General features: G+C 35.0%; 1 protein-coding gene across 1 annotated transcript in view; it reads right to left on the reverse strand.

The window, feature by feature from the left end:
• Positions 1–544: 544 nt before the first annotated feature.
• The window catches only part of BBS1 (Bardet-Biedl syndrome 1), a 235,284-nt gene continuing 222,487 nt past the window's right edge, over positions 545–13,341 (reverse strand). Inside the window, exon 16 of the mRNA XM_090375359.1 lies at positions 545–713. Within this exon, the coding sequence (XP_090231485.1) occupies positions 627–713 (87 nt within the window). The 3' untranslated portion in view covers positions 545–626. The remainder of the gene's footprint in view (positions 714–13,341) is intronic.

Raw genomic sequence — 13,341 nt, forward strand, 5'->3', positions numbered from 1 at the left:
AAAGAAGAATTTATGTTAGAATTTCAGCTTAACATGATCTGTGGATTGTTAGAGAAGTGCACAATACAAAGGATACCTTTTGGGGAGGAAGGTAATCCCTCTCACACATTTCACCATCTGCATTGAAGTTTCCAAGCAGAATGTAGTGTGTGTGTGTTCAGAAAGGAAACAAAGTAGGAATGTAGGAGGTGTAAGGACATTTCACTGCATTCAAAGGGTTGTTTCAAATTTATCACACTAAAAGAAAGCATCAAACTTTAATTTAGACAATAGTTATTTATAACATTGTTCAAGAATTCAACAGTGTAATAAAATTTTTATATGCAATAAAATATGAAAATTGTGTTTTTTTTTTGTGCATTACAGAGTTTATAAACCTATAAAAAGTGGAACAAAAAGTGACATAAGTAATTAACATAAAATTAATATTTAGTTAATGTAGTACCATTTAAATAATTTAAATTGCTAGTTATTTCACTACATTCATTGAACACTGAGTTGTTTTTTTTTTATCACAGTGTTCCTTCTTATTGTTTGCACTGATAAATTTTCTATATAATTTGTGCTTTATCATTTTAGTGAAGTACTGGCTGGTGATTCTGCATGTGATTGCTACTTTTCTCCATTTATGTAGGAATACTACCTTCACTAACAGGCATGTTGATGATGGCAGTAATAATGGGAACACTTTCTCCCTGTCTAAGGACAAATACCTAGGGAAGAAAAACATGGTAAATGTGATTTTTAAATACTTGTGTACAAACAAACAAACACAAACATAATAAATACTGCTTATTTTCATAGTTAAAGTAGACAGCAGTTATAAAAGCATATATTCATATGAAGATTTTTTTAATATAAAAGGTACGATATCTATTTTAATATAGTATCTTTACACAATAAATAATTATTGATTTTACACACACACACACACTATAATTGTTATTAAAGTCCTAGTTTGATGAGTCAGTCGCACAAGTATGACATACAGTATGATCTGCAGGTCATACTGTGTGCAGATGAGGTCTATTAGATCCCAGCAGTTGCTTCTTCAGTTGTAATTTTAACAGTATTAGCCAGAGGTATTCCCTTCAGTATGGAAGCTTGAGCTGTCAGTGTGGTTTGAAGAGTTTATCTTGCTTTGGAATTATTAGAAGCAGTATGGTCCACTGCACCTCACCAGCATGTAAAATGGCAAAATTTGGTACTTGCTGGAAAAGTGCTTTCTTGACAATGCTAATAAAAGATTATCTTCTAAAGTTAAAAGTTTTGCTGATGAAAATTCCTCCACCATTTTATTGGTTTTTGACTGAACAAATAACTAGCAGGTAATAGCTTTATTTCTGGTGTATTCACAAATAGTACTGACTTTTCAATTAGAAGTTGTGCCCTTTCCCTTTACTTTTCCTATGCAAATTCAGTTTTGGTATTATAAATAGAAAAAGTATAGTTCTTTTGTCTTTCCTACTGACACTTTATCATTTACAAAATCAATGTTCTTGTGCTTTTCATTTACATTATGATCTTCATCTGTGATAGTAGTCTGTTCATCTTTTCCATCACTGCCTCTTAGGTCTATATATAGTTTATGAAGTATGTCTGTGGTGTTGGAAACTACTGTAAAATCAGCCAGTGAATAAATTAAATAAGACTACCCTCAAGCAGTTTTTGGATTAGATGAATCACGATCCTTGAGGTAAAAGTCAAGCCTGGTCTTATCAAGTCAGTAATAGGCTTTCAAAAATGTGGCATAATAGCGACACAACCTATTTCAACTAAAATAAATAAAGATGGCTCACTCTGTCTTTTGAACGTTATAACATTTGAAAAATTTTAACTTTGAAAACCAACAGCAGTTGGTTTGTAATACTTCTTCCTAGAAAAAAATATTCAGAATACATTCAGACTGCCAAAAATATTTTTTATTTTACATTCCCTACTTTGAACTCTTTTTGTTTTCTGTTTTGTTGATTGACAGAGATGCAAAATCTAAAATACCTGTTGAAACTCTCCCTGCTAAATCTTAAAAAACAGCTCAGTTCATTCTCCAGACCAGTATTCCTTTATATTAGTTTTTCCATTTAGTCTCATGTTAACACCAGAAGCCTTTAGTTAAAAATTCAAATTCTGAAGTGGAAAGATTTAAAACTCTAAATTTCTTTACCAGAAAAACTGTTATGAGCTGTTGATTTTTGTCTAAGTACTTCACACTTTTAATGCAGAGTATAAGATACTCTGTGACATCTAAGAAAAAAAAACTGCCACCTGCTGTTAACTATCTTAAATAGAAAGGGTGCAAGAATGTTTGCTGATGCTATCGAGGCAGTGTTAGGTGGGTCGGAAAACTGCTAGATTGGGAGGATACAAGGACTAATAGATTAACAGTACCACTGGAAGAGGTGAAAGTGATTCTTGCACTGCTTCTATTGGAATGAGCTGCAGCCTGGAAAATAAGATGCAGGATATTTCAGAGACTGCTGGGAATCACTGGGGTACAAATAAACACATAGGTTGTGTTAGGGTAGCTAAGAAAAAGAACAGGTGCATGTATACTTGTGTGTACACCAATGCTAGGAGTTCAGTAAATAAATTTGATGAATTTGAGGTATTGCTCAAAACATCAAAGGCAGATATTATGGCAATTTCAGAGACGTGGTGTCACACAGATATAAGGAATGCAGAACTGGAGTTTTTATTATTATTATTATTAGCCATATGGTACAAGGAAGCCTGAGGCTTATGCTGCACCAGCCAAAAAAAAAAAAAAATTCCCAAGTTACCCCCCTGTGTGTGTGTGTGTGTGTGTGTGTGTGTGTGTGTGTGTGTGTGTGTGAGAGAGAGAGAGAGAGAGAGAGAGAAGTAGAAAGGCATCACCAAGAAAGAGAAGAATGATGATATCCAGCTCAGGACCCTGGGTTTGCCAAGCCCATACTCACCAGATGTGAGCCCCCGGAGTTGATGCATTGCAGGATCATCAAGACAAGCCTGCAGCAATAATTCAGACACAGCACGGGTTTGATAAGGGAAAGTCTTGTCTGACAAATGTGATAGGATATTATGATGTGTTTACAAAGGAACTGGATGCAAAAAATAATTTTGATATCATATATTTGGATTTCAGGATAGCTTTTAACACTGTTGGGCATGGAAGACTATTGTACAAATTGGAGCAGAATGGTATTAAGGGTAAGTTGCTACAATGGATAAAAGGATGGTTCAGTGGGAGAAGACAGAGGGTGGTGGTAATCAATGGGTGCTGTTTTTCTTGGACTAATGTTATTAGTGGAGTCCCACAGGGTTCGGTGTTGGGTCCACTGTTGTTTTGTATATTTATCAATGATATTGATCAAGGTATATCAGGCTTAGTGTCGAAGTTTGCAGATGATAGAAAGGTTGGCAGGGTTGTTAATGACAGTAATGGCAGTGTGCTATTGCAACAGGATCTCAAAAATTTGGGCAGATGGGCTAAGAAGTAGCAACTGAAGTGTAACCTTGACAAATGCGAAGTACTGCATATGGGTAGAAGTAACCCCAGAGAAATGTACCAACTGTGTGGTACTACACTTAAGGTGGTAGAAAATGAAAAAGACCTGGGAGTAATTGTGCAGTCAGATATGAACTTTTCTGAGCAATGCAGACAGGCTGCCAGGGCAGGTCATGGGGTTTTGTCAATAATATATAGGAATTTTGCTAGCAGGGAAAAGGAGATAATTGTCCCTCTGTAGAAGGCAATGGTCAGGCTATGCCTTGGGTACTGCATACAGGTCTGGAGGTCTCATTTTAGGAAGGATGTAGATTTGCTTGAGTGCGTACAGAGAAGGGCAACAAGATTGGTGAGGCGAATGAAGGGATCCTCTTACCAAGAGGGGCTTAAGTTCTGCAAACTGCAGTGGCTGGAGTCTAGGCACCTGCGTGGTGATCTGATTGAGGTGTATAAGGCCTTGAATGAGTTGAGCACGCTGAATTCTGATGGGTTCCTTCCACTTGTTCAGATTACGAACCTAAGGGGGCATAAATTCAAATTAAGAAAAGACAGATGTAGAATAGATGTGCGGAAATTTGCCTTTAGCCAGCGGGTGGTTAATTGCTGGAACAAACTTCCATTGTGGAAGTTGATAGGTTAAATAAATTTAAGGAGGACCTGGACAGGCATTTGGAGGGAATGGTATGATATATATATATTTTTTTTGGCTGATGCTGCATAGGCTCATACACTTGCTTTCTTGTCACATGCCACTACTACTACTACTACTACCACTTCAATTCTGCAAATTGCAACATCTGGAGAGAAACTGTGAGGTGATCTGATCGAGGTATTTAAGGCTTTGAATGGATTGAGTAAGTTAATGTTATTCTTCCTCTTGCTCAGACTACACATATATGAGAGGGCATAAATTTAAATTGAAAAAGGATGGTTGCAGGATAGATATGTGGAAGTTTACCTAGGTGCCAGTGGGTAATTTATTGTTGGAACAAATTACTTCCATTTGTTGCGAATGTGGGTAGTTACAATACATTGAAGGAAGAACTAGACAAACTGTTGGAGTGGGGATGGATAGGTGATGTAGGAGGTTTTTTTTTTTTTTTTTTTTTGCTGATTGTTTTCTTACATCATTTGCTAATATAATATTAATATACATATTAAAATAATATGAAATCATTTTTTAAGTATAATTTTCACCTTAATAATGGTTGCTGTAAGACCCACATATTAGAAGTGGGTCTTGCATTTTAGAAGTCTTGTATCAACCAGATCACTCACAAGATATGTATGACTCACAGAGAAATTTCTGTGTGCAATTCCCTCATCAGGAGCTTATTGTTTGTATACACTGGATATATGCTTAGGTCAGCAGTTCCCAAACTGTGCGCCATGGGATATTTTAAATTTTTTGAGGGAAATACAGCGATACTCGGCATCTGTCGGACACCACGCGAACTACTAGCTCGAAGTAGTTCTCAGTTTCAATGTTAGATCGGGCTACATTCCTTTCAATGACATTCTCGAATGTTTGAGATATGTTTTTGCTTACTTGTACTTTTGGCTATGCCAGTAACTTCTCGTAATTTCTTGTTTCTTAGATTTTGTATATAAATACCTGTCAACTCTCAGGGTCCTTCCGTAATCGAAATAACTGAAGGGTGTTTTGATCAAGTGTCTGCAGGGTCTAGTAAAATTTAGTGAATTATTTTGCTGATTTTCAGTCCTTGTGCAAAAAATGGAAAAGTTTTTGAACATTAATAAGAAGAGTGGGAGTGAAAAAAAGGATGACGAACCACAGACCAGTGACAAAGTTGTGAAGAAACGGAATTTTGATGATACATATCTAGACTTTGGTTTTACTTTGGTCGATGTCAATCATGAAGAGCGTCTGCAGTGTCTGAAAGTTTGGGCTCCAGAGGGCATGCTTCCAAGTAAACGAAAATGGCACTTACAGATTAATCATCCTAACATGGCTAGTAAGTAAATGCCGTGATTATTTTACCTGAAAGTTAAAAGAATTGAAAGAACAAAAAGGTACACTTTTTTAAACAAGCATCAATACCAAGCAATGCTGGAGTGCCTTGACTGAAGCAGTCGTGGTTTTTGTGAGCTCCTTTATAAAAGTGTTATTTACAGTAAAATCATGGAATTTTGAATTGTCAAAGGTCTCAAATGATAGAGGGAAGTAAACTGGAATTACAGGCGACTTTTCATGAGATTTAAACAATTATTTTACGAACTAAGGACTTTTTGAGTTTTCATATGTAAAGCTGTATAGTAACATGCTAGCCCCATGTGTATTGCTATATTGCTCCCTACAGAAAAAAAAAAAAAGTGCACTTATCCAATGAGCCTATTTTCCCTGAGGCCCTTTCTCTCTTAATTACAGACCATTTGAGCTGTAATTAAAGTAATTTTGTTATCTTAAATCAATACGTGAGATGATAAATTTTGAAAGGAAGGGAAAAAAAAAAAAAGTTGGAAAGTCTGTTTCCCCATTCTTTTTAGCCTATCCTTAATAAATTCAGTTTTTTGTGTTTAACCCTTTCAGCAATTAGTTTGCTGTGTGTCTTTTGTAGTGAATTTCTATAGCAAGCAGGCTGTCTAAATTTAGTAGTTTGAATTGCTTTTTTCAGTTAATAGGAGATGGCTGAAATAACATTCTTTCTAGAAAAAAAATTTTTTGTGTCAAGCATGCATAGGCAGAAGTTAAGTTAAATTTCTTTAGAATCTTTTGAAACATTTATTAATTGTAGGAGAGATCTGTATTTTTTACAGATCTCTCCTTTGTACTCAATGGAGATGGTTTCAGTGGTCACATTGCACATATACATGCTCTATACGCCTTACAACACTCACTATTAGTCTTCGGCATGTTGAATTATAAATTTTTTTCTGTCAAAACTTTTATGAAATATGGTAGTGAATGATGAAAGAAATATTTTGGTTTTTAAATTTTTAAAATCGGACTGCTAGAAGCTGAGATATAGCGATTTAAAACGTAAATGCGACACGCGTGTGAGTGGCTGTGCTGTATGGGGTACTGATTGCATCATGCGGTGATGCTATGTATGGCACTGCATTGCTAATGCCTGGTACAGAGTGGTACAATGGTGGGGCAATGAATCATTCTGTGTTGTATTTTCGTGGTAATTTTTGTCAATCCACAGACGCAAGTTACTCCATGTGAAAATTGCCTGGGGGATGCCTAAAGACGTTTCACTTCAAAGAGCTGTCGAGTTCAGATGCAGTGCCTACATGAGCAGCTTTAATGCAACAGAAAAGTTCAAAACCTTGGCTGATTGCTCTACAGTGAAAAAATAAATACAGTAAACTCTGTAAAATAAGGTGCTGGATTTTAAAACTTTCCAAATTTGAGGAAGGTACAACTAGTGGTTGTCTGTCTTCATTTTATGATGAAAGGTAAGAATCTAAATAAAATAAAAGACCAGTGGCGGCTTGTGACTATGATCTTCAGTGTTGTTGCGTCTTCAAGTTACATTAAATTGCCATGGTTATAACACATGTAGACATACACAGTAATAATAATAAGCATGTTAAAAATACTACAAAACATTAACTAGACATTTATGATTAACAGACTTGAACTTTTATTTAAAAACAAAATCCATTCTTCGGTTTTATTTGTTACAGATTAATAAATTTTTCATTCAAGTTTGGCGCACTTTTGACCAAGTTTTTCTCTATTGAAAGCACTGCTTGAGCATTTAGCCTTTCCTGATTCAACGTGCTCCTTAAAAACGTTTTTATTCTTTTTAATGTTGAATGTCAACGCTCTGAAGTAGTCGTCGGAATGGTCAAAAGAACATTTATGAGTTTTGTAAGTTCACCAAGCTAGATTATTTTCTGATATAAATTTCACCAAGTCAGTTAATTGTGTAGATCGTCTGCTATTCAAAACTTGTAATTCCGTAAGAAGTTTTTCTCTTTCAATCATGAGATATGCAATCAATCGTAAGAAAAATAACAAAGTTCTCCTTGTTAAACAATTTAGCAGCAATTAATTGCTTTGTAAAAGAATATCTCTCACCTATATCAACACTTATATAGTCGCATACTTCCTTCACTTCAGTCATGAGTGCTTTTGAAGGATTTTCACGGTACATTGAATTCCTGATTTTTAGAATGTCGTTAAAGTTTTCTATATATTCATGTATTTTAACTGCCCCAATTTCTCGAAATCGCATTTGATTATAAATATCTTCCATGTGAAGCATTATCTGATGAAAATGTTCTAACCAGAACTCAAATTTTTCATTACCCGAGATGCGCAAAATTCCAGTTGCTTCTGAAAGAGTCTTATCTGCATTTGCTGTCGCTTGTAGTTCCTCCTTGCACTTTTTTAAGGATTCAAAATTTTCATAAACTCTGTTCATGGTGCATATATTGAAGTTCCATTGTGTAGGGGAAGGTCGGGCAACATGGCTGTCCATATGATTTCTGAGAACAGAGATGCTTTGGTGATCTCGAGAAAAATGTTGGTATCAACATGAGGTTCAAAAAGAATATTCTTGAATCTCGGGTACTACTGCTGTATTTCTCATCAGATTCAGTTGGTGTGTGCATAGCAGTGAATAAAATGTGCATTTTTGTACACTTCTTTTATTTTAACCTGAACTCCCCCTTTCTTGCCTTTCATCACACTTCAGCAACCAGTTTTTGAGTACAGCAGACTTGATTTATCGGGATCGGATTAACCGGGACTCCAAATTTAAAAAAAAAAAAAAAAATCAACCAGAAATCATAAAATTCAAGTAATAACTAGAATAGGCATAAACAGATGTTTTGCAAGTCGTAAATAAGCGACAAGAAATGGCATTATAAGTCGTCGTCATTGGGAGATTAATGTGCCCATTATCTTGCAACCCTACTGTCTTCACATCCGCCACTCTAAAAAAAAAAAGAGAGAGAGAGAGACCAAATGTTTAATTTGTTTTAGTGCATCACGTCGATTGTTGTGTTCCGTTGCACTGCAAAAAAACAAATTTTGTTTCGTTATGCGAGGGATGTAAATTTTTTTTTTTGTAGTAAATATATATAATTATATATAAATATAATTATATATATATATATAATTTTTTTTGTTTAGAAATCGTGAAAATTATGGGTAAATGTAAAAGAGTTGCACTTTCAGTTAAACAAAGGCTTGAAATTATTCAAAAGTTTGAAAACGGTGCATTTGTTAAATCTCTGTTGGTGACCAAACCAAAAACACCACATTGTAAAAAATAAAGGGAAGCTATTAGATTTAAAATCGACATTGCAAAAAATAAAGGGAAGCATTGTATTGGATGCATGAATCTATTGCCATATCTTTTTACGTAGGGTGCTGAACATTTTTCGATACAGCAAGTCCCCGACTTAACGCAACTACGAATTTATGTAAATTTGTTTTCACTCAATTTTTATTTTTAGGATTCTAAAATTTAAAACAACAACAAAAAAATAAAATAATAAGCAATCAATAACAACTATCACGGCATGCACAAATTGCACAAGTGAAATCGGAGTAAAAAGCAAAAAAATAGGAAAAAAAGAGAAGATTCTTACAATTATTTATGGTTTTTTTTATATATGACTGACAATTTCAGTGAAGGGGACACACATTTCACCATAATAATGTAAAAACTTACAGAAGTCCAGCTATCGATATTATCGCAAATGCAATTTGATCGAGTTTACTACCCGTTTATAATAGATTGCGCTAACAGAAATGCCCAATAAAATGGAAAGTGCAAATTGTTTTTTGTTGACCTCCAGAAATGTGCTTTAGTAAAATGTGAGCTCGCACAGGGTGATAATAGTGAGTTTTCGCCTTAACCCTGTGAGATTCTTTACAGAAAATTTAATTTTGCCCGTTATCATGGTGCCAACTAAGAGAATAAGTGACAGTGATACTAGTAAATCTACCAAGAAAAGGAAAGCGATCGATTTGGATCAGAAAATTAAACTAATGAGAATGTATGAAAATGGTCAAACATTAACAAGTATCGTTCTGAATTCAGATTTGTCAGTAATAATATAGTAGCAATATGTTACTAGTTATTCCCGAGTTAGGCGCCTCCGTAGCCAGGTGGGAAGGAGCAGCAGTGCGTAGCATACGCTTCTTGATTACACCGGGGTTCGAGCCCGTCACCACCAAATACGGAGCATGCGGAAAGGTCAGGGAATGACCACCACACCGGAGCAATATGGCCTTAGTTGCTAGTGCTCCTAAAAACCAAATAACAACAACATATTCCCGAGTTACATAAAACTCAGTGAAGTAAGAAGTCCTGGAATGTATCTTTTACGTATATTGGGGACTTCTGTATTTTTGGGTTAAATGGGGAATCGATTATCTGGGATTTGTTTTTTACCATCTATCCCAGAAAATTGAGAGTCTACTGTATTTCCTTCAAAGATTAGGTCTAATCTAGAATGCACTTTGACGAAAAAATTTGCAATATATATAACTCACTTTATTTCTTTGTAAAATATTTCAAAAGGATGGTTTGCACAGACTTTTCTTTCTTCCTTTCATCATAAATTTGCTTGTATGGATAAACATCTTTTTCAATGTTCCTGCGAATTTGCATACTGCACTTGATATCTGGGTTTGTAACAACTAATCCATGATTAGTTGTTTCAAATTTTCAGCTGTGCGAAATATTCCTTCAAGTTCTTTCAATGTCAACTTCTTTTCTTGAACATTTTCTTCCTTGCAAATTTCCACCTCGTCATATGCTCGTTATTCATCATTATTAAGGAGGTCAGAATCACTTAATTGTTCTGAATGTTGATTCCAGCAGTTCGCAAACATCACTGTTGTCGATTTCATCAAAGCCTCGATCTCTTCCAATATTTGCTATTTCATCAATAACAGTGTTCACATGAGTGAAACTACAGAAATCATTTGCACAATGTGGAAAAATATGCTTCCAAACTGTTCTCATATTGATGGATGTTATTTCAAACCATGACTCATGAATATTGTCTATTGCTTTCCTGATGTTGTAATTTCTCTAAAATTCAACTAAAGAAACTGCACCATCTCCAGTTGTTGCTTCAATTGCTTGTGCAAATGTTCTACATAAATCATAGGCCTTAAAAGTATCGTTATGCCTTGATCCATAGGCTGTAAACAACTTGTTGTATTTGAAGGTAAAAAAATAACTTTCATGTTTTCACACAAATCAGAAAGTGCTGGTGGGTGGCCTGGGGCATTGTCTAAAATTAATAAAATTTTGAATGCAAGATTATTTTCTTCACAGTAGGCCTTAACTTTCGGACAAAAATAGCTAGTGAACTATTCTTCAAATAAAGCTTTCATGACCCAAGAAAGATCTGGGAGTTTCATTTCTGTAAATAACCATGGGTTTTAATTTCAAATCACCTTCTGCATTGCCTCCCAATAAAAGTGTTATTCTATCTTTGGAAACATTATAGCCTGGTTGAGCCTTTTCTTTTTTTTTTTGCTAGAAAGGTTTTTTTTGGCATTCGTTTCCAAAAAAAGGCCTGTTTCATCAACATTAAATATTTGTTGATCTGTTTTGATCTTTCCTTTTATCCATAGTTCTCCAGTTGTTGCCTCAATTGCTTGCGCAAATGTTCTGCACAAAAAGGCCTTAAAATTAGCAATTATGCCTTGACCCATAGGCTGTAAAACACGTATTTGGAGGTAAAAAAAATAACTTTCACGTTTTCACACAAATCAGAAAGTGCTGGTGGGTGGCCCAAGGTATTGTCTAAAATTAATAAAATTTTGAATGCAAGATTATTTTCTTCACTGTAGGCCTTAACTTTTGGACAAAAATAGCTAGTGAACCACTCTTCAAATAAAGCTTTTATGACCCCAGCTTTTCGATTAGAGTGCCAAACTCTAATCTGTTAGGCTTGCTTTATTAAAACCTTTACTGAAGATCTGGAAGTTTCATTTATATAGATAACTGTGGGTTTTAATTTCAAATCGCCATCTGCATTGCCTCCCAATAAAAGTATTATTCTATCTTTGGAAACTTTATAGCCTTGTTGAGCCTTTTCTTTGTTTGCTAGAAAGTTTTTTTTGGCATTCGTTTCCAAAAAAAAAAAGACCTGTTTCATCAACATTAAATATTGATCTGTGTAGCCGCTGTCATCAACAATTTCCTTTAAAATTTCGGGATATTTCGTCACTGCATCTTTATCTGCACTTGCCACTTCTCCAGTCGATGCAACATTATGCAGTCCCGTTCTTTTCTTAAAACGTTCAAACCAGCCTTTACCGGCAGTGAAATTTTCTTCCGCTTCAATCACTTTTTCTTTTGAAGAACTTGCTTGGAACATTTTCTTCAGTTACCGCTCTACCTAAGTTTCCTATTGTTGACTTTTCCTTTAACACTGCAAAAATACTCAAGGCTTTTGTTTTTATGGTCATTGTGCAGATTGGAATTCTTTTTTGATTGCAGTCTTCTATCCAAATGGCTAAAAGACATTCCATCTCAATCATCGTAACACTTCTATTTCTTGTGGTTTGTGTGCGTGCTGGGGATGAAGCAAGCTTACCTTTTTCCTTATATGCTCTGGTTTTACTTAAAATCGTCCAAACCGTTGATTAAGGCATTCCAAGATGTCGAGAAATTTTTTTTTACTATCACCACCTTCAAATCTTTTTATGACTTCAATTTTTTCATCTAACGCTATCACTTTTCTTTTCTTTTTACCAGAGGCACTATTAGATACTTTTCCTTTTATCCATAATTAATAATTCCGTAATATATAAAAAAATTTAATAGAAATTAATGTAATTAATTAGTATGCACAATAATTACTGTAAACAATAAGTAATGGCGGGAGATAACAGTCTGCATGTTAACATGCAATGCAAGAACAACTGAAAGCAACTGATCTGCATGTATGTAATAAATGCGGTGTGGCCGGTGTTGTCCTTCAGAGTGCATAATGTTAGAAAATATTTCATTTGTTGTAATAATACAACATTTGAAATAATCAGTTTCGTTTTATTTTCTTATGGTAGAAAAACAAACCAGCTTCCCACACTGTATCTTGCATTCATTTTTGTTTATTTCTTGATAACGCTTCTCGATGGAGAAGGTATAACATGACGTGAAATAAACAGTAACTCCCTTTTGTGAACAGAGCCGCACGCTCACTAAGAAGACAAGGGATGTGTTTCTATAATGTTCTCTAATGTTGTGCATACTTTAGCAGTGTATTTAAATTTGTTTAGTACTGACTTTCATAGCATCAACAGCTTCAGTTGCTTTAGGCCAAGCCAAAATACTACACTAATCGAAATTTTGATTCGTGCTAATTGAAAATTGGTAGCTAAATATAAACCGTGCTAATTCGAGTCGCGCTAATTGAGGGATTCCTGTAATTTCCATTTTCTTATCTACTTGGGTTTTTTTTGCCAGTGCAGCAAAAGCCTGTGGCTTCCTTGCACTATATGATGAATACTATTACTATTAACAACTCACTTCACACACCATCAGAAAAACTGATACTCAAAGGCTCTTGTGGACTGGAGATGTGCAATTGTATCCCTGATTCACAGTTGGAGAATCAAAGGGTGACATGAGTAATTACATCCAGTTAGCTTAACTTCTATTCCAATGAAAATAATGGATTTACTGTTTAAAGAGTAATTCAGGACCATCTGGATGGAAGTGCAGTTATACTTCGATTACAGCATGAGTTCATTAAGGAGGGGATCTTGCCTGAATGATTTTATTTGATGCTGTGATACAGTGACAAAATAACAGGCTGAAAAAAATAACTTTGATTCGTATACTCTCATTTCAGTAAAGCTTTTGATACTTTCATAACATGAAAGACTGCTATACAAATTGGAGCAG

The sequence above is a fragment of the Mastigoproctus giganteus genome, chromosome 6, assembly GCF_048544385.1.
Source record: "Mastigoproctus giganteus isolate SK-2022 chromosome 6, ASM4854438v1, whole genome shotgun sequence".
NCBI lineage: Eukaryota > Metazoa > Arthropoda > Arachnida > Uropygi > Thelyphonidae > Mastigoproctus > Mastigoproctus giganteus.